We start from the raw sequence: 22,530 nt of genomic DNA on the forward strand, positions 1-22,530 counted from the left end.
AAAAGGTTAAAGCTAAAAATAATCAGGTCAGCTTCAATGTAATCAGTGATATTATTTTTTCAGGTTTAGACCCACGTACATGTCTCTCTGCCTAACTTATTAATACAACAAAAATAATAGTTTACGCCAAGTTGTACTTCTTTTGATGTCAACCAAATACACTTCCTGTCTGGTAATCGGAGAGTGAATTACAGATGAGAAATTAAAAAGTAAACTTTTCAGTCTAAAAGTAACTCATGCACGTTAAAGTTTACTTATACCACGTCAGCTCTGTTATTTCAGCCATGGAAACATTAACTGATCCCAGTAAAAATATTCAGTTTAGCTTTTCTAAATAAATCTAATTATCTATTGGTATTATCTTATGGTGCAGGTGTTTGTTTACATTGAGCAAGTAGTTTATTTTAAAGTAGAATATTAAATCCGGCACATAACTCTTAACAGATTATTAAATCCGGCACATGACATCACTTTTACTCACCATTTTCATTTCATTTATGGTGCAGGTTAACCCTTAGGCAGATAAACAAGTACTGCAAAAGATTAATTAGATTAATTAGAATAAAGAAGAATTAAATTCTGCCTAACGTTTGATATAATACATATATATTATACGTTTGGTATAAGGTGCGCCCACCAAACTAGCGGTTTTGCGTGATGCAGTATGTACTTTACTACAATAATACTTTTCAGGTCCATTACACTATTAGTTTATTAAACGAGGTGCTCTAGGGCATAGCTCATCACTTATATTTAGCTCATCATCAAACAGTTATTAAACTGCATTTAACCAGTTATTTTCCCTCACCAACACATATCCATCTGCGATTGGTGGAAATAACTAACCGCGACTGGCAGCGCTGGTGAAACTAGTTTTAAATTCGATGTAACCAAAGGGTGAGAATAAACCATGGACGTGGTGGACAGTTCTCTAAATCTCATAAGTGTCTCTTTATATTTCCACTTTAGGATATCAGCCCCATTAACTTCCAGGTTCCACAGTTAAATCCCAAATAGCGTTAAATGAAAAGCTAGTGTGGAATGTAGCATGTTCGATCAGCTTGTCTCACACACCAAGTAGTGCCCTTGATTAGGAGTTACAGAATCTAGCCTTGTGTTAAAAGCTAGTAAGCTTTAAGCTCGGCTTTGGCGTAAAAATTAAACAACACAGGGGTACTGTATTTTAGAATGACTCCGACAATTAGTGTAATTAATGACTGTAGAAACTCGGGACACGGAGTGATACATATAGTTACATGTCCTGGTGGTATTACTGTGTATTATCGCTCCTCTTGCAACGGCTCTCGCCCAATCATTTCTTTACTTTTGCTGCTGTGAGAAACCATGTTGATATGTCAGTATCAGTACCTCCTCCATTTTCCGAGTATTTTTTAATTGAGTGGATGTTTGGGTTTTCATAGTCTGGGACTGGCAATTCCAGACATTCCCAAGCTTTAGGTAAAAACAGCATGAAAGAATGAGCTAAAGATTCTAATCCAATATGCTTTCTGTCCAATTCAACAAATATCCCCTTACAGTCTGTTTCTGTATGTGGGCAGAAAAAAAAATCTGGTGCCCATACACAGATCTGGCTCTGTGTATGGGAAACAACCAAAACGGTGCGAACCGTGCCACACAACACTATTCCAGCCGATCAGCAACAGGAGGCACCATTGTGCACAGGATAGGGGAGGGCAGTGTTGCCAGACTGTGGGGTTTTCCATCCAGTTTGGCTACCTTTTTATCATCTGGGTTCCTGGGCTGGAAAATGTGTCTGTGGGGCTTAATATAAAAGTAGACAAATTTTAGTGAAACACAGTATGTGTATATGAAACGGAGTTAATGTGAGTTCTAATGCTTAAGTTATTTGGACTCGATCGTGTGATTTCAGCCCAGCCTAGGTGGGATTTAGTCAGGGTGATCTGCCAATTAGCAGGAAGCAAGAGCCAGGCCAAATCAACATTCGGTGTGCTTACTGTAGCACAAACCTTAGTCACTGTAGTTTTGCAAAAACTATTACTTGCTAGTTTTCTTGCAGTGTTCGTGTGCTAGCATGTCGTTTATTGCTTGAGGTTTTATATGAATAATCGGTGCTTAGGCAGAATTCACAGGGGAGATGGAAGGGTTGTAAATCAACCCTCAATCAACACTGGCCAGTACAACCCCCCCAAATATCATATATTCATGATGAATTAAAACGATTAAGTGTAAACCAAGTGTACATGATTCAACTGGAAAGCAAATAATAACATTCCCAAACCCGGGTGAGACCGGGTTGCATCTAACCTTCTAAACCTTCTCCGCACCTTCTCAAGCATGCAGCAGTAACCATTGTTAGACCATTAGTTGGCCAAAGTGAACCATCTCTTATCAACAGGAAGCAATAGTACATATACTGGTACAACAAATTAGTAGCAAAATGAATGATTCTATGCTATTCAACTGCACTACCTGGGATATGTAAAGTATGTTGGTTTGGTATGCCTCTTCCTGTAAATCAGCAATAAAAATTCTAATTGAATATTTCAATATTTCAAAAGTTCTTCTAGAATCAATTACCACCACTTTAAGCAGACCGATAGTGGGGTCAGGGGCCGTGGCCACCCAAGTTCCTCAGATTGAGAGGGGCCCCCTTGTTGGGCCATCGCACAAGTATTGTTGTGAGCCTTTTTACTGACCATCACACACATCGGCTTGCAATTGTATCACCGCATTGCATTGCAATTTCACCTTGTGAAAACTGATAAATGAGAAATTCAGCTACAGTCAAGGGCATCAGCAGCCATCTCATTCATGTTGGTAAATCTAACTGCCACAAAAATGACCATTGTCAACATAATCAACATGTCCTGAACAAACACACCTAAGTGTAAAATATAAAAATATATATATATTTCTCCATCTTGGAACCAAAACACTCAATTTAAAATATAACTTTTACAGCGGAGGGAATCAAACCTGGACCCTGAAGGTGCAAGTCAATGGTGCTAACCACTAAGCCAACAAGCCAAATATATAATTTACTAAAATACAGTAAGTCAGTTTCCTTTTCTGAAGGAAGCCATGAACACAAATGAAAAAAGCTGTGCCCTGATCTATTTTTCGAGGAACAATTTTATTGTTCTTCATAAACACACACATAAGCGGCAGAATATTGTAATTTGCCCACATTTCCCAAACTTAATTTTATTTTAAAAACCCAGTCGGCCTCCTCAATCCACTGAGAAATTACTATGTGAATATAATGACAGATTTTTTAAGATTGCAAAATACTGTTTTGTGCAAAAGACATGAGCCAGCCTCGGAAAAAGAGATATTGAGTATATTGAGTAGATTAAAAGGAAAGAAATGGGAACAAATGTTTTACTGTGACAGGCTGCAAAGTGCTGAAAGATAAGGCACAGTAACAACCTCAGCAGCAATCTCATTTCCTCTCTTGTCTGTTTCAACCACTCAGCATTCAGCGTCACCAGTATACTAATCATTTGATCATCTGTCATCATCTGCACCTGTTTCTCACTCGTTCATGCCTTAAGTTAGACGTTTTTCATGCTTAAATGATTCGCAAGTCCCTGTGTGGCTTAGCACCAAAAACACATTCATCTGAAACTTCTCAGGTACAAGGAGTGGACTAAAAATGAAAAACAAAAACGTAATAAAAAAAAGTCCTCCAGGAAGCCTGGAGAACTATTCCTCAAGACTACTTAAAAAAAAGGCAAGGAAGTCTGGCTCTTTGGAACAATATATGAAGAAATGAGAGGCGGCTCAAGACTTTTGCACAGCACTGCATTTTATTTTCTCATGCATGTTACAATATTTTGCATTTCCTTACAATCTTATTTATATTGCATGATTAATTCATATAAAAATATATTTATATATATACTATGTATAGATATAAAGTACATTTAAACTGTAATCCTGTAAAAACAAAAAAAAAAACATTAAATTACATGATTTTCTGAAAGAGTGAACTTAACAAGATGAGTAAACTACCGAAATCTCATGAAATCACAGTGGCAGGATGTGGCATTGGGATTGATTGGGCTCATAATGACCACCCACAACCGCTTTTAAATTACATAATCTTCCTTGCATGTCCCTGCATTCTTGTTGTGTGTGTGCGAGTGTTGTGTGTATGGGGTTGGGAGCAGATTGCACACGGCATGTGGTGGATGTAGCTTGGTTCGGCACGGCTGAGTCTGCCCCCATGCCGATGCTGCAGTGTGTGCAGGAATATGTGTGTTTGTGTGTGTATTCGCACAGTCTAATGAGTCCTACAGTCTAATGAGTGTGTTGAGTGTCCTCTGGTTCAACTTGCCAGCTGTTTGCTGTCCGAATGTACTGCTGCGATACGTCCAGCTGAGATCCTGAACAATCATCACTCAACATATGTGTGTGTGTGTGTGTTTGTGTACACCACTGAGAAATGTACAGATCTGCTCTCACAAAGCCCTCAAAATAGAGTTTGACTTAAAAAATGTTGAATGATTTAGATAATGCTTATTTTAAACAAATGATTGTAAAGATTTTTTTTTAAAACATTTTATTTTAAATTACAACATGAAATCACCTGCTTCCAGTCAGATTAAAATTTAATTTGTGTAAAAAAATCATTATTATAATCACAAAATCTCAGAAAAGCATACCGTGACCCAACTTATTACAATATTGCTATTTTATCATCATAACACCCAGCGCTAAACTTAGCCAACACTAGCAAAACCGCGTAAAGCTTTTTCCACGGTTCGCATTTTTCACATTTTGATTGTGTTCAGTATTAATACTAAGATAAAGTGCTAAAGGGTCTAAAGACTCAGCAGCTCAAATCGGCACGCTTGCGTCTACATTTAGAATATGGCTTTTGAGAATTTCTCTAATTTAATCTCTCCTTGATTGTGTGATAATTAATCCTGAACCCTTGGTGTAATTGATAAATCTAGAATTGTTAGGAAAATTAAAAAAAAATTCCTCATCCGAAAAAACATTCTTCTGAGAGTTATCTGGTCTTTTTAAAGCTCATTCATGTGATTTTATTAACATTATTCAAAGTTGATCATGATGACATTCTGTCCGATTTTATACCTAATGGCTAAGTATTAAAAAACGCCCATGAGCAGGGTGCAGGTGTATTATGTGGACAAGTCATTATAATGGGTAAGTCATTTTTAAATATGATTTTTTTTTCCTTGCACGAGTGGAAAAAGAAACAGGCTCACACTCTCTCTCTCTCTCTCTCTGACACACACACAAACACACACACACACACACACACACACCAAGCTTCAAAGGGGCGTTTGTGACTCAGTTTGGGATTCCTTGAAGAGAGGACATGGGAAGTAAGAACCTTTTCAGAAATTCTGACAAGGAGTTTTTGGTATTGTTGGACTGTTTGATGATAAGTGATCCAGCACTGAATCATAATAAACTGCTGCTTTCTTTTCTTCTAATCTATCGTTCATGCATGAGACAATTAACAATATTTCAGCACATACCTAATGAGAAAATCCTAACAGACAGAGAGTAAAAACTGATGTTGTTTTTTTGGAGGTTTGTTTTTTACCATACCCTGTCTAGAGCAAGTTGCTGAAAGGCTCTGTGCTGACGGGCGTAAAAGGTACTGGATGAGCTGATTTTATCCATCCATCCACTCATCTATCATTTATACCGCATATCCTGTGTAGGGTTACGAGGGGAAGCTTGTCCCAGGAAACTTGGTGCACAAGGCAGTATGGGCAGGGCACAAACACACACACACACACACACACACAGACTGAAGGTGGGATTTGAACCCCTGACCATAGAGATGTGACGCAACCTTACTTTCTTACAATTGCTACAAAGTGAATATACATTCTGTCTTCAGGCTGCTTCGTGACCATGATTAACAATAAACTCTGTGCAACCGTAGTTTACTCAGCCACCTTATTTGTTGTTATTTGTATTAGGGCTGCACAATTAATCAAAAAAAATGTTCAGTTCATACATACACATCTCATTTCTGAACGAAGGCTTTTCACTTGCATTTATTTCTCCTCATCATGCTGCATTCATGCGTTCACTTGTTTACTTGACAACAATCACAGATTGCTATAGCAGTCACACTCATTGGTCACACTCACACTGCAAAACAAAAGACTATTAATTCACCAAATCAAACCAGAGATGAGCGACTGATTCAGTCATACAGCTTACTTTATTAGGTAACCCTTAAAGCCCAGAGCATTTTAGCCTTTATTGTTATTTATGTGTTATTATTATTGTATTATTATTGTATGATATAATATATACAGGGCTTAGGATTATGCATTAGAAAGTGATATCTTTTATTTTTAAAAAGAAAAATAGGCAATATGATGAACTGAACTTTATAAAACTAATGATAACCTTTGTTTTACCCAACATATCCAAAAACCCAAATATGCAGATTGCAGTCTGAAGCCAATGCTTTGACCTATGCTGTGTTGCCAGTTCGTATTTGTGCCGCTTAACTTCAACAGATATTATTAATTAAACCTGACGCATTGATTCTAGCTGTTGCACACAGACGCTGAGAACAGATCGGAAGCTAAGTTACATAGAATTATACTGGAGGCGTGTTAAGATTGAGCAATAAACCCCTTAGACAATAATACATTCAATACTGGAAATTATTGGAAGTACTGAAGTGGCTGAGGGTCCAGTAGTTATTTTATTTATTATTGTCAATATTTTGTTTATGTTTAACAGCTTTAAAGTTTTAAGAGATGTAAAATAAGAAAAAGCTAAATTTTAAAAACAAATGTAAAATTCCTGTAGAGATCATGTTAATTATTATTATTATTATTATTATTATTATTATATGTTTTGGATGAAAATTATGACAAAATTCCCATTTGAAAAGAAACATGATTTTTGCAAGAATCTTGACGCCTTAATCTTCATATCTGAGCACTAGTATAGTAAAAAAATTATATATATATATATTTTAAAAAATTAAATACATCTGTGACACACAGGAAATCAGCAATCACATGTCCATCCATTAATATTATATTTCTAATGGGTACAATTTGAAAGAAAATACAGGTAAAACATTAGCCAGATTTTTTTCCCTTTTTTTTTTCTAATAACTCAGATGTCCAATCAAGCAGCCTTAGAAGAACAGCCAGGCTAAAGTCAGTCTGGTGTTAATGTTACTGAATAAATACCTTTTCTTATCGGCCATAGAGGAAATGTAATCTATTCTTGTAATCTATTGGATAAGTACTAATGCTCATGCATTCCTTTGTCAAAGTGAGCCGAGATAAAGACAGCGTGAAGAAGCGTAGCTAACTGATATTGCTAAATCATGTCATCCCTTTTCAATCATCTTGAATGGAAAGGTGTATGTTATTCATGCTATTTGACTTGGGACATCACAATGAACTATTGACCTGCTGCCTACATGTTGAAAACAGAAACAACAACCTACGCACCAGGATTGCGTGTCTCAGCACAGCCTCCACCACCTTATTGCCTGCTCATAGCTAAACGAACTCCTGACCTCATTTTAAAATGTTTACAGCAGAGCTACGGATTTCTACTCAACATGAATTTCTAGCCGCTCTAGTCATTAAGAAACCTACCAGAGAGAGAGAGAGAGAGAGAGAGAGAGGAGAGCAATCCGGTGACCTGCATTTAAACCTTTTAATAATCAAACCATGAGTCCTCACCGCAACTTCAAATGATATTATAAATTTTTAAGCGCTGACTACTACTATTTGTGAGTGTTGAATATAAGAGTACATTAAGAAGAACAGACTGGAAACATCAGTTAATGTTCATTTTTTTGCTAAAGTTACTAAGGGCAAACTGAACAGGAACATGAACTGGGAACGTCCTCCCCTCATCACCATACATAACAAAGGAGATACAAGAGACACACAGTTCCAACATAGTGATTTAGTCAAGGAGGATCTGAAGGTCACCATCAGTTGGCCATCATCCCTGACCGATGAGCAACAACTTATTCTGATCTGATCTCTAGATTAAAACCTTTAGATTTAAATGCTACAAGATGAAAACTTTTCTGTCATGTGTCCATCCCTGTTTTCAGCAATGTCAGGCCACAATCTTAACTGCCACTTGGGAATTTACATTGCTGAGGACCAGAACCTCTGGCAAACCTGCAGGTGACAGCACACTCGCACACACTAAAGGCAATTCCGATATGCCAACTGAATTACGATGCACGGCTCTGGACTGTGGAGGCGCTGGGAGAACAGACAAACTCCACAAGCGCAGTGTGTAGGCGGGATTTGAGCCCCTGACCCTGGAGGTGTGAGGGAACAGTGCGAACCACTGTGCCATGTACCACCTTCTGTCATGTGCGAACATGTCATCTCGCACCAAGACGTCATTTGAAAAAAAATACAGAAAAGGTGAAGCAGCATTTTTATTAGATTTTTTTTTTTTGTGGTGGCACTCATGGCAAGCAAGAAGGTAATAGCATTTAATTACCTAATTATATAGTAATAGCATTAACGGTATAATAGGACTAGTACTGTTACAGTCGTACAGTAGGTGCAGACATTCTGAAGATTGTGTCCTGCTGCCTTGGCCTGCTAATCTGGTTTCAATCTGTAGTCTTTAAACCACGAGGCCAGACTAGATAGCTGCCACGAGCTCTCAAAAATACTGCTCTAAAAATCTAATGCGATAATTGGCTTAAACATATACAGTATCTAGTCTGGCACAATATAACAATTATATTAAAAAACAAATGAACAAATATAATGTTCATTTATATTACATAGCACTCATATCTACTGTAGTCCTGACACAATTTGAAATGAGAGTATGCTAGTAGGAGTTATCTCAAGAAGAGCAGAGTCTTTTTCTCTACAATAAAACGCAAAGTGAATATACCATAGATATAGGAATCTGGGCTGATATGCTCGCCATCTGTTCCTGCACCCTTTCCCACATCTTAAAAGCTCTCGACAGGATTTGCAGCATCACTTTCTGCCAAAGGAAAGTTTTGAGCCGTAAACTGAATCTGTCAACTGAATCTGTACGGTATGTTGGACTTAGGCTATATTAGACAGTATATATTAAACATCTAATAACACTACTAATTCGTGACGCAACTGAAAGAAGGATGGCCAAAAATGGTCGATTATAAAAATGAAGTTTTTGATCCAAAATGATTAAATTGTGATGGTAATTAGAAATGGAATTAAAATGGTGTAGTCCTGGTTGGAGTCACTTGTGAGACAATTTGAGAGCGGAGTAGTGAAAATGCCTGCTTTGTGGACATCAGATAAATCATTTGTGATAAAATACTACAGTATATGCTGAAATGTACTGCCGGTTGTTGTTGTTTTCGTTTTACCTGTTTACTGTGCATCACTGTAGAAACACTTAAAAATCCAGAATCCAGCAGAGATTTCCCGAGTGCACAGCTGGTAAGGGCATTATGCATTCCCATACACTGCTTAAAACTGAAAAGGCGGAAATGTTCATTTTCCTGTCCAGAATGACTAGCCATACTGGATGATTAAGATGAAACAGTTTATCTCAATAAAGAAAATAAAGAAAAGAATACCATCCAAATATACTCAGCAAAAAAAGAAACGTCCCTTTTTCAGGACTGTGTATTTCAACAATAAATGTCAAATGTCAAATGTTGTAAAAATCCAAATAACTTTACAGATCTTCATTGTAAAGGGTTTAAACAATGTTTTCCATGCATGTTCAATTAACCATAATCAATTAATTAACATGCACCTGTGGAATGGTCGTTAAGACCTTAACAGCTTACAAAAAATAGCCATTTAAGGTCACAGTTCTAAAAACGCAGGACACTAAAGAGACTTGTCTACCGACTGGTAAAAACACCCGGAGAAAGATGCCCAGGGTTCCTGCTCATCTGCGTGAACGTGCATTAGGCATGCTGCAGGGAGGCATGAGGACTGCTGATGTGGCTAGGGCAATAAATCGCCATGTCCGCACTGTGAGACGCCTAAGACAGCGCTACAGGGAGACAGGAAGGACAGCTGATCATCCTCGCAGTGGAAGACCACGTGTAACAACACCTGCACAGGATCGGTACATCCGAATATCACACCTGCGTGACAGGTACAGGATGGCCACAACAACTGCCCGAGTCACACCAGGAACACACAATCCCTCCATCAGTGCTCAGAGTGTCCGCAATAGGCAGTCCATGAGGAGGAGATGCACTGCAGTACTTCAAGCAGCTGGTGGCCACACCAGATACTGACTGGTACTTTTCAGGGACACATTGGGAAACATTTTTAGTTTATGTCTTATGGTGTTGACTTTTTTAGTGTTCATACAAATATTTACACATTAAGTTTACTGAAAGTAAAAACAGTTGAAAGTCAGAGGACGTTTTTTTTTTTGCTGAGTATATATTGTGCTGTACGTAGCTGAGGGTTACAAATTTAGCTTAGTGACTTTGACAAATTAGAGATTTTGCTTGGGCCTTTTTCAAATCATTTCCAAATCAATAAATAAATACAGTCACATCTCTGATTTGTATACACATCTCATTATGTGTGCATTCTGCTATACTCAAAACGGAGAGACAAATATCGACTAAACCTGTTGTTTTACCTGGATTATCCATGGGATCCATCTGCTGCACAAAAAGTTGTAAGAGCATGTGTGTCTTCTTACTTTCTTTTTTTCTTTCTTTCTTACTTTCAGGCTGATGGTAGTGTACGGTCAGATAATGGGACAAAAACCGAGCACCTTGATGAAACATTCTGTTCATTGGGACAGGCTAAGTTTGTATGAAAATATTGTGGAAACTATAGAAGAATAATATTATAATAATACTAAGAGAATAATCACTCACTCGTTCTTTTTGCCGTCTATTACAGGGGACTCGGGGTACAACATTTTAGACATGCCAATCCATCGCAGGGTACAAGGACACTACAGGCATTCAGGACACACCTACCCTGCATGTCTTTGGACTGTGGGAGAAAACCAGAGTACCCACAGGAAACGCACGCAGACCTGAGGCAGGACTTTAATCAACCATCAGCCCTGGACGTGTGAGGACACAGTGCTCGATGCCACAATGACCAATTTAAAATGTCATGTTGATGAAATTAAACAGACTCTGGATGCAACTGCAGTGAATAAAATATGATACAAAGCACAGAAATCATCCAACTATTAGTCCACAAAAAAATGGATTTTTGGGTGAAATGTATGGAGAATAAAAAAAAAAACCCACAATGAAATGACACGTTTTAATTTCCACTCCAATACATTCTACACACACTTGCACTATATAAATGTTTACTGAAGACTAAGCAGTTTTAAACCAGTCTCACCCCCCTCCCTCTTTCTCTCCGCCTCACATTATCACTCCTCTCCCCCATCATTATTTCTGCCTCACCTCAGATCTCTCTGTGCTTTTATGTTATTTATCACTCTTTTCCTCACTGCCCTCAATCTAGCCGTATTCATCCATGTTTTTCCTTTTTCTCTTTTAGTGCTCTGTTTTGAACACCTCTCTCTCTCTCTCTCTCTCTCTCTTTCTCTCTCTCGCTGATACATTCTCTTTATCTCTCCCATCCTTCTTTCTCTCTCTCTGTAGGCGTGAGGGCAATCTGTGGCGGTAATGTTCCTGGATAGAGCTGAGAGTGTCAGTGTGAATCAGACAGATGAGCTGGCCAGGGGAGTTACAGTGCAGAGCAGTGCATTAATCCATCCTTTCTACCCTTCCTCCTCCCTCCCCCTCTCTCTCTCTCTCAATCTCACCCTCTAACCTTGACCACCTTAGAACCTTGACTGCTCCAGTGAACCCAAATGGTCGAGTGACCATGCATACCACTTTCATTATTAGCAGTAGACTGACCTAACACCTGTCATGCATGCATGCATGCATGCATACACACACACACAAACACACACACACACAGGCATTCCTTTGTGTTAACAAGCTTAGCTGAGATCTCTGCTTGTGGAAAGTAAAATAAATAAGAATTTATTCAATTCAGACAAACCATTTAGAACCTGATTTCTGTCCATTGATTCTAAGCGATTGAGTCCAAAATTATCTGCACTCTGGCTGTACAATTTATTTGAATTACCTTTTAGAAAAAACAAACACTACATTATTTTTTAGCATAATCTCCTTGTTTTTCAATACACTTTGTCCGTCTGTCAACAAGCTTTTATATACGTTCATTAAAAATCATTTGGGCTGAGCTGCTTTCGGAGGAACAATCAGGTGAAATTCCGATGGAGCAAGATCGTGACTATAGGGAAGATTCTTTAACACCTCAAAACAAGTTTTTGCAGAGTGTCAACAGTGTGAGCAGAATTATATGGACGTGCATCGTCATGCAAGATCATAAAGCCCTTGGATAGCAGCCCTCTGTGTTTAATCCAAAGTGTAGTCTTCAGCTCCTCAATGAGCATCTCCCTGTAACAAGCACTGTTGATTGTTAAACCTTTTTCTGATAATCTTCCAATACTGGCCCTTGAGAATCTCTCCTTGAAAACTGTCAGCATTAATTTTCCAGCTAATACAGCTTGACTTTTAAACATTTTTTTTTTGGTCGGCCATTGAGGAAGTTTCCACTCTATACTAAGAAACTTAAACTTCTTTTTAAGAAACCTTATAACATTGGTCCAAATTTTGTTTGCAGATACCCAAACATACTGCACACGAAGTATTCGACCAGGTACACCCTCAAACCACAAAAAACCTAACCACTGCACGCTGTTCTTCTTTCCTGCCGAGTTGCGCATACATTTTTGCCCACATTTTTGATTGGAATTTGTTTGACTCACCCTCGTATATGTTTTCCTGTACAGAGAAACGGCCCCAAATTTGTTTACGCAAAAATAATTTAAAACAGACGGCCAGGCCTGGTTTAAAAAAATATAGATAATAATAATTCTCTAGCCAGGTTTACTGTTAAGTTTTCATCTTAAAAAATATTTATCATGAAAACTACTATGAATTATAAACGTACTACAATTAAATGAATGGATGAATGGACCAAGTACTGTAGTTACAAAAATGAGAAACCCCTCCACCCCAATAGAAGTACCCGCAGAGATGCCATAAACTTTAATGTTATGTTTGTGTGTTTTTTTATTAAGCTGTGTGCTTCAATTCTTAAATTAAATCATTAAAATAAAATATGCTTTTACAGATTTCTACAAAAATTTGCTCTTAATTCTCTTTCACGATGTCTTGAGTGCCAAGAGTTATGATACCAAATAAGTTAAACTACAACAAGCTTAAGTGATGCATATCTGACAGCAGCTAGTGATTTGCTCAAATCAGCCATGGTCCTAATTATACAATTTATGGGTTCATATAACCTAAACTGATGAGTTACATAAAATTCAACCCACATCCCACCCCCCGGCAGTTTGCATAAATGGGAACTCTAGCTATTAAGACCACACACATTTTTGTACCAGGCTGTAAAGTTCATTTCCATTGTAAAGGTGTACTTTTTTACATGGGGTCTATGGGAAATTACTGAGTTTTGGAGCCCGCCCTCCGGTTCAATTTCTGGGAAGGCTCGATTCCCGTCTCTGTGTGCATGAAGTTTGCATGTTCTACCCGTGCTTGGTGGGTTTCCTCCGGGTACTCCGGTTTCCTCCCACATTTCAAAGACATATAGGTAAGGTTCCCAAATTGCCCGTAGTGTGTGAATGGGTGTGTGAGGTGTGTGTGTGTGTGTGTGTATGTGCCCTGCGACGGATTGGCACCCTGTCCAGGGTGTACCCTGCCTCGTGCCCTAAGCCTCCTAGGATAGTAGCGCCACTACTTGACCTGGACAAATAGAAAGAAGTCATGTGTTCACAGTTTACATACACGTGTGTTTGAATACAAATTTACACATGTTAGAGAAAAGAAGGGAAAGACAAGAGATAAATTTGTGCTAAAAAACACACAGTATTTGGGAATTTGGCCGTGATTACTTAGATTGTACTCGTGTCCCGGGTGACAAATTTTATGATCAGTATAAGGATAGGAAAACGTTTAGCAAGCAAGACCTATATGCAATGTGTAATATAACTATATGCACCTCAAGTTTAATTTAAGACAGACTTAGGGGGAAAAAACTATCCCTTTAAGTTTAGATGGCTCTTCTGCAAATCAAAATTCTGTTTAAAATGTTTGACGAATTTTCAAATGATAATCGTTTCTTTTAAATTTCTAATGGAATGATTGCAATTCAATAGTTAAGTTATTATATCTATTATTAGACTGTATAATCTTCATTATATAATTGAACATATTGTGCCTTTTTACTAGAAATTTACAGTATATACTGACATATCAGACTAATATTCACTTTCTTTAATTTTTGGAAACGTTTCTTTAAATCATAAAACGAAAATTTTCAAATGATAAAAGTGAATTTTTGAGTATGATCAGCATATAAGATAGTAAAATTGTGTATTTTATAAATTCTAATAATAAGAAGAAGAACTATATAATCCATACTATAATGTATTTCTCATTCAGTCTTTAAAAGGGGACTCGTACGGATACAGTTGCAGCCGGTTGAGTTCTGACTTAAAATTGATGTGACTCTCATGAGATTTCAAGGATGAATATAGAACACAGAACAACACTACGGTCTCAGATAAACCACTAATCCGCCATCTCTAATGAGGCTGAAGTACTATTTCATGCCCATCACCAGGTAAATCATGCACTTAGATTCAGGAAGAAAAAAAAACATTCCATTCAAAAAACAGTAGCAGGCGAGCGATGACGAATTGTAAATGCATGAAGAATAAAGGCAATGGCTGTTGAAACAAGTCCTGGTATACATGACAGGTTTAACTGGCTAAATATAGCCCGGTGTGCTAGCTGTTTTTTATAGTTCTTCACATTATTTACGTGTCTGTGCTTGTGATCTCGATCTCTCTGCCTGCTTTTCTCCTTGCTTGCTTCATCTGTTTCTGTCACACTCTTTTCTTTTTTGTGTTTTTCATCTTTTATTCAGCCACTGTCACATTCTCACTCGTCTCCATTCCTCTAACTCCTTCCTCTTTTCTTTCCCTCTTCTCTCATTTATATTATCACTTGCACTTCCTTACTATACGCTTGTCTTCCTTCTTGTCCTTTCCTCAGATCAGAGTGAAAACACACAGTGACACAGACACAACACACGCACACATGGCGCACATTAAGACTCATAAATAAATGAAATGTTTTAGTTCCTGGTACAGATGCATGTTTGTTTGTTTGTTTGTTTGTTTGTTTGTTTCGAGCCAGGTTGTAAATCTGAATGGAAAAAGCAAAAATGAAAAAAAAATTGCTTTGGTTGGCTGAGGTGGAACTGTAATGAAGTAATGAAGGATGAAGTAATGAAGGATGAAGTAATTACTGAAGGTAAATAAATGAAAGAACAACAACATCTATTACGCTGCTGTTTAATGCTCTTTTTTATATGTGCACAGAGACAAATACTATGGACGCTCTAATGTAGTCTTTTGTTCTATATCTTTATAAGGATTTTCACACGACTGTAATAAAGGAAGCACGCCTATACACCCATTCCATTTGCAATGAAATTGTGAAATATTTTATTTGAGCCTCAGCTTGTGTTTTGTATTTAAAATATTCCTGATATAATTGTACTATTAATTGTAATTCTATTAATATGATGATATTCTTAGTAGCATAATATTAATCCCTAATAAAGTTATGTAGTTTTTGCTTTCTGGGTTGCTAATGATGGACATCAAAGGTACAGAGGTGAGAACAATTACTGCACACGACCTTGAAACTGAAAACAAAAAAACTATATGTGATAATACAGCTGGAGCATCATTATCGATTGATGATAGCCTGTATATCAGGTTTAGTATCTGTGCTATATCCACTTGTGTGTCCTATGAAAGACATATTTTGGAGCTGCAACACCGCTCTTGCCGAAACGCAAAGTTAGACCATGTTCTCGCTTTACCCGTTCACTGACTGTACAGGATTTGACCGAGCCAGCCGGTTCAGGACTACCACTGGCCAGGGGTAGCTCAGTGGTTAAGCATTGGACTATGGTTCGGAAGATCCCAGGTTCAAACCCCACAACCACCAAGTTGCCACTGTTGGGCCCTTGAGCAAGGCCCTTAACCCTCAACTGCTCAGATGTGTAATGAGATAAAAATGTAAGTCGCTCTGGATAAGAGCGTCTGCCAAATGCTTAAAATGTAAATGTAAATGTAGGACTCACCATGATGTAGTGCCTCTGCATCTCCGTCTTCTCGCTGGCCAGCTTCTCACACTCCAGCTTCAGACTAGGGAGTAAAATAACATAAACACAATAAATATAATCCAGTGACTGATTGGTTGGTTGATTGATTGACTAATAGTAACAGTATTAAACATGTGACAGGAAAAAGTTGTGAAAGTTTCTAGTTTGCATTTTTATTGAATCAGGATTACTTGATAAGGATAAATGGATAAGCACTTATATTCCTTTTTCTTGTTGTCTAATGACTTTTTACAAACTAATTTACTATACAATATAGAACTCCAATACATCAGGGGTAATAACTAATGGTAGGAAAAAAATACTTTATATATGCAAAGCCCCTGCTTTGACCTATAGATTCTCATCAAGGCATTAATATTAACGCATGTGTTTGGATGGTGGGGCAACTGGAGCACTCACTAGACACAGGGAAAACATGCAAAGGTCCATGCACACATTAGGCGGCCCGATCCTGGAGGTTCGAGGCGACAGTGCTCACCACTAAGCAACCATGATGCTTCTTTTCCTAGTGTCATCCGTTTTTTCTGACCAAAACCACTTGAACACATACCACAATCTAATCGTGACCTCCAAACTCATAAATATCAACTTCCAAGTACATAAAGGCAACAATTGCCATGCATTCCTGTGGCTTTGCCCAGCTCCACATTCTGACTTTTCCTATTTCAGTTCATCTGTAGATCACTCAACCCTTCGCTGGATTTTTGATTCTGATTTAGCTTTTTTTTTTTTTTTTGTACATCTGTTTTGGTTTACTCAATAAATCAAACCCTGCATTTGCATCCGAGTCTGTGTGGTGTTGACAACTGGTTTGTTTTTCTCACAATAGAAAAACAAAGCATCATTCTAGCAGAGTAAACCAGTGCAGCTTACCGGTGCCAGACTTGCAGAACAGATTACATGCTTTAGCCTTGCATTTATGGAACGTCTTCGCTTTGTGAAGAATGAATTTGACCTTAATTGGTTTTGGGGTTAATGCTTGCTACAGGCTTGCTACTTTCTATCATATAATCATCTGAAAAATTAGTAGATGTAGTCATGCAAACACAAGATCTATTTATATGAATAGTTACATAAGCCAGTCTATGCAATTCTGTCATCGCTTGGCGTATATCCGCTTGTGATTTACATTAACACAACTTTAATTTTTCAGGCATATCAGCTAAAGTTAAGGGCCATATATCGTTGTTCTGTTTGTACGGGTTCTGGTGATGTGTATTTTCTCGCAGAATTTTAAAATAAAAAGGAAATGTTTAATATTTGCTCATAGAACATTTAAGATTCTGCACAGCGGCATGGGGGCTTACTGGTTAGCACTGTCGCCTAACATCTCCGGGGTCCGGGTTCAATTCCCACCTTGGGTCAGTTTACATGTTCTCCCTGTGCTTGGTGGGTGTTCGCCAGGTACTCCGGTTTCCTCCCACAGTCCAAAGACATGCAGATTAGGCTAAATGGCATTCCAAAATTGCTCATAGTGTGTGAATGAGTGTGCGTGTATGTGTGTGCGCTGTCTCATGCCATAAGTCTCCTGGGGTAGGCTCCATGCCCCTCCCTGTATACAGGATAGAAGCAGTGTAGACCATGAGTGAGTTAGATTCTGCAATAGGTCACTCTTTAATTTAAAAAACTTTTTAAATCCATTGTCATGTATTGACAATATCATGTATTGTCAAAAAAGTAAATCTGATTTTTAATGGCTTTCAGACTTTTTATTAAAGATACTTTGATGGATTTTCTCAAAAGCACACAACAAAAACAATCAAGCTTAACAAATACTTGAGAAATCCAAAAAAGCTCAAGAAACATGGAAATTCATGTAAATATATCTAGGATTTTTCTTCTCTCCAAAGCTGTTGCTGAAATTACTAGATGCATTTTTACAGAGCGTGTTTTAGGATTTTCGATTTTAAAAAAAAATCTATAATACATAAAAAATGTGCCCTGCTGATATTTCTTTTTTCTAGCTTTCATTGTAAATTTATGAATAATGAAGTGATACTTGGTTCCTCCTTTTACAGAATAATTTTCAAATAATGTAATTTCTTATATACTGATATTACTTTAAAAAAATGGAGTAGAGTATTCATCTGCACTTTCTGTTGTCCAGTCCCAAGATGTGCGAGACCAAATGAGACTGGAATGAGAATGCATGTTCAATTCCACCAGGAGCCCCAGGGTCATGTCCGTGTCCTCACCTGTGGTACTGTGCCTGGAGGAACTGAAACTCCTCTTTAATACGGTCCAGTGTCTCCAGCACAGTGAACTTAAAGGACTGGCCAGGCTGCAGTGGGACCTGAGAGAGAGAGAAAGAGAGAAAGAAGAGAATGAAAGAGAGTGAAAGAGAGAGAGAGGAGCGTGAGATATCAGATCATCCAAGTCCATCATCAGTCTATACAACAGCACTGCTGAGTCACTTGCACTGCTCATCGCTGCGCATGATGATTGTCAGAAGAAATGTTACTGTTCGTTCACCATTTGACCGCAGAAAGACCACAGAAATCAACTGTGGTGGACGAAAGTAGAAGTTTTTTTACTGATGAAAACAATCCTTTACGGTAATTGCCCAGATCAAGAGCAATCTTCAGGAGGGAAGCGTATCTGTGTCAAAGTCAACAATCAAGAGAAGACTTCACCAGAGGGTTAACCACAATGTGCAAACCATTTGTAAGCCTCAGATAGAAATACTAGGGAAACCAGATAATCTTGATAATATTGAAAATATCTGTTCAGTCTGGAAAAACGTCTTAAGGACAGAATCAACCATGGGGATGAAATCCAACATCTGCTGATGTCTGTGGATTCCGGAGTTCAGGCAGCCTTTGACTGGAAAGAATTTGAATCCAGGTTTAAAGAATGTATTATAATGGCGGTCAAATTACTTTTGGGTCTTTAAAAAGGGCAGCCCACAAAAAAGTGCTGTAATTCCTACACTTTTCACTTAATTTAGCGGTTAATACCCTTTAAATACTCTGAAAGTTGGTACATTATGATTATTTATTAATATACCACATTAATATAGCTACAATAACTAAATAAGTCAATGTCCAATTTTTCATGCATCCAAACTGAGTTCCAAAGTACATTATATATTAGCCTATGCAGGGCGCCTATATAGTGAGTTAAATCGATTAAATATCAGCCTTAAAACATAAAGACTAAGATCAAGAAAAAATAATGATACGTCTGATTAAATTGGAAACTGGTCAAAATGATCATTCCTGCAACCTGAAAGGAATCGCGTACAAAAGCAAGCACGCGTTCACTAACTGCTACACTGAAGACTGAATAAAGGTGTATCAGAAGGAATGTAGCTGCGTAAGGGTCCTGAAATGATTTAAATGTCCTTGGTATTAAAAGTAATAGTAACACATGGCTTTTCAGAAAGACTCTAGGAAAGAGTCGTGCACACACACACACACACACACACACACACAAATACATTTATATTAAAGAACCAAAAAGCACTGCGGGTTGATAGAGAAGTCACATGGGTGTTAGAAAGCACAAATGACAAAATATTATATCAAATCAGTTATGATTTTGCAAAATGTTTTAAAATCCACCTCCAACATTCATTCATTTATCTTCTATACCGATTATCCTGTACATGCCTAGAGCCTAAGTCAGGAGACATTGAGCACAGGGCGTGCACACACACACACACACACTAGAAACAATTTGGGAGGCCCCTTGTCATAGTACAGGTAATGTAAACACATGTACTGAAAATGCAGCGGCTTTGTACTTCTCTCCCAGAAACAAACAGATAGTAAGCACGCTTCATTGCATGAACTGTTGTAGTGTTATCTTTCTGCTTCATTTTCTTTCGTAAATATTATGCAAATGCAGCAAAACCAGTGCTAGTAATATTGAAAGGTTCCTAAAAGATGACTATAGAGATATTTTAAACAAATATGTTTCGCTATTACAAAAAAAAAAAACCTTGTGTGCATGAATTGTGTGTTGCCAAAATGAGTGAAGGCCTGAGAATGGCTTTTATCGTGTCCTGAAGTCAAACTCTTCATACATTTCCTTCTTTTTAAAATACTGATGTTAAAACTACACGATCTTCCCTTAACCAAAATGTAGTTGATCAGCCAAGACACGCTTGATGTCTAACCGTTGTTTCTGCAGTTTTGCTCATCTTAGCTGATCGATTGTGTTTTATTATGTAAATGTTATTCTTGGCTGAACTCCTCCAACACTGATTACAGATCAGTAGCCTGCTCCCATCTCCACACGACAGGATCACACCTTATTTATACACACTGTTCCTCATTAATTCCCTCACTTACTCGAATTCTCCAGCCTATTTAAAGCACTTAAAATGGCTGCCTTTCCTGCTCTTATCTTCAGTACTTTCTGTGGCCTGTTTGTCCCCCGTCTTTTTCTGTCCACTGTCACATGCTGAAGGACGCATGTGAGAAGTTTGCAGGTTTCAGAATGAACTTAATTAGTCTAGACAACTGAATTTCAATTAAATTTCAATTAGGCTAACGGCAGAGGTCACCCACTCCATGGGCTTTGTGGTAATTAAGCTGCAGGCTCAGCACTGGCTGGATGTGTTCGGCACATACAGTGCAGACGTCTCTGTGTGTGTGTGTGTGTGTGTGTGTGCGCATGTATTGTGTGTCTGCAGTATATCCCCACTGACCTTTTTCCGCTCAGACAGACACAAACAGACAGTGTTTGTGCACTCTAACTAACCTTTTGTGAACATCCTTTAGTGCTATTACACCGCAACAGAGCCAGTTAGTATCTTGAATCGCAGTGCGTTGAAACAGAAAACAAACAAATCTGATCTAAGCAAGAAAAGGAAACATGCATTATAGACATATAATATAATTTGCTCTTCATGACTGTATGTGCTCCTAGACATTTTATTAGGAACATCTGTACCACTGTTTATTCATACAACTAACAAATCAGCCAACTATGTGGCAATGAATAAAATGTTATATGTACAGGTCAAAAACATTCATTAATGTTTATCTCATACTTTAGAATAAGAATAACCTGATCTCAATGACTTGACCAGTGACGACAGTCACTAAGGTTTACACAGAATGGTGCGACAAACAAAAGAACCTCCCTGTACGACGAAATATCCATTGTTTTATTTTGAAAAATTTTATTTCTTAATGAAAGAACTGTTATTCTTTTATAAAACATATTTCAGTCAAACCTAAAGTGAACAAAACAAAACACGAAAAATTACAGGTAAAAACTAAACATTAGCAAACTACATCTTCAACAAGACAGACAGATTCAAGACAGATTCTTTTTTTCTCCCAGATAATGATACCAGCGTCATCTCCCAAGACCTTAGTTATCCACAAATCTTTTTTTAAATATCAAATATCATTTTAAATACCAATTGAGTTTTAAAAATTATTAAATAAAATTCTATTAACCTGTCCATGTAATGCCACAACATTGATGTTTCCGTCTATAGAAGCATACTGTAGTCTTAAGATTTTACATACCGTGGCATGAAAAAGTTCATGTTTTCCACATCCAGGTTTTATTTTTTATATGTGTCACACATAATCAAATGCACTTTAATATTAGACAATCCAAATAAAAGTTTTTAAATTTCATCTTAATTAGATTTCATTTATTAAGGAAAAAAGTGGGCGAGGCAAGTGGAATTTAACTGTTTAATAACATTTATGATTTAGTAAGGGGGCACTTACTTTTTCACATAATAGATGAAATTGTAATTTAAAAACTGCCATTATTATCAATTTTATCTTTGGGTAATATGAAATATTTTGAGGATCTGAATCAGTGAAGTGTGACAAAAATGCAAAAAAAAAAACAATTTTAATGAAGAAAAATACTTTTTCACGGTACAGTACTCAGAGAACGACTTTATACCCTGACTGTATATCTCAGTCCATACAAAGACTCTTCCTTTCATACGGACTCTGTTTGAGGTTTGGAAACCTTACATCAGGAATATGATGGAGTGTTTAGACACAGACCCTATGTAGTTCTCCAAATCTATGGATTTTTTTCTCAGGAAATATTTAAAAAGTACAGTAATAATAGAATAATAACGAGTTGACACCCTGTTAATAAATCAGCAGACCTAAAGTTTGGTTTTCTTCACAAGTGTAGCAAATGTTGGCCTCAGAATGTTGAGAATGAGAAGTGTGTGTGTGTGTGAGAGAGACCCCTCCTACATGTGACCACAGCTGAATTTGGGAAGACTTGTGAGGTTTACTTACCGTATGGCTTCCGCTCACCTTGCAGTCACTTCTAATAC

At 37.6% G+C, this 22,530-nt stretch overlaps 1 protein-coding gene across 5 annotated transcripts in view; it reads right to left on the reverse strand.

The window, feature by feature from the left end:
* The window catches only part of tle2b (TLE family member 2, transcriptional corepressor b), a 94,033-nt gene that overhangs the window by 46,038 nt on the left and 25,465 nt on the right, over positions 1-22,530 (reverse strand). For all 5 annotated transcript variants that reach the window (XM_053512793.1, XM_053512790.1, XM_053512792.1 and 2 more), the window contains exons 2-3: positions 18,455-18,552; positions 16,218-16,281 (exon numbers count right to left, since the gene is read on the reverse strand). In XM_053512793.1, the coding sequence (XP_053368768.1) occupies positions 16,218-16,238 (21 nt within the window). In that variant the 5' untranslated portion in view covers positions 16,239-16,281; positions 18,455-18,552. The remainder of the gene's footprint in view (positions 1-16,217; positions 16,282-18,454; positions 18,553-22,530) is intronic.

The sequence above is a fragment of the Clarias gariepinus genome, chromosome 15 (genome assembly GCF_024256425.1).
Source record: "Clarias gariepinus isolate MV-2021 ecotype Netherlands chromosome 15, CGAR_prim_01v2, whole genome shotgun sequence".
Taxonomy (NCBI): domain Eukaryota; kingdom Metazoa; phylum Chordata; class Actinopteri; order Siluriformes; family Clariidae; genus Clarias; species Clarias gariepinus.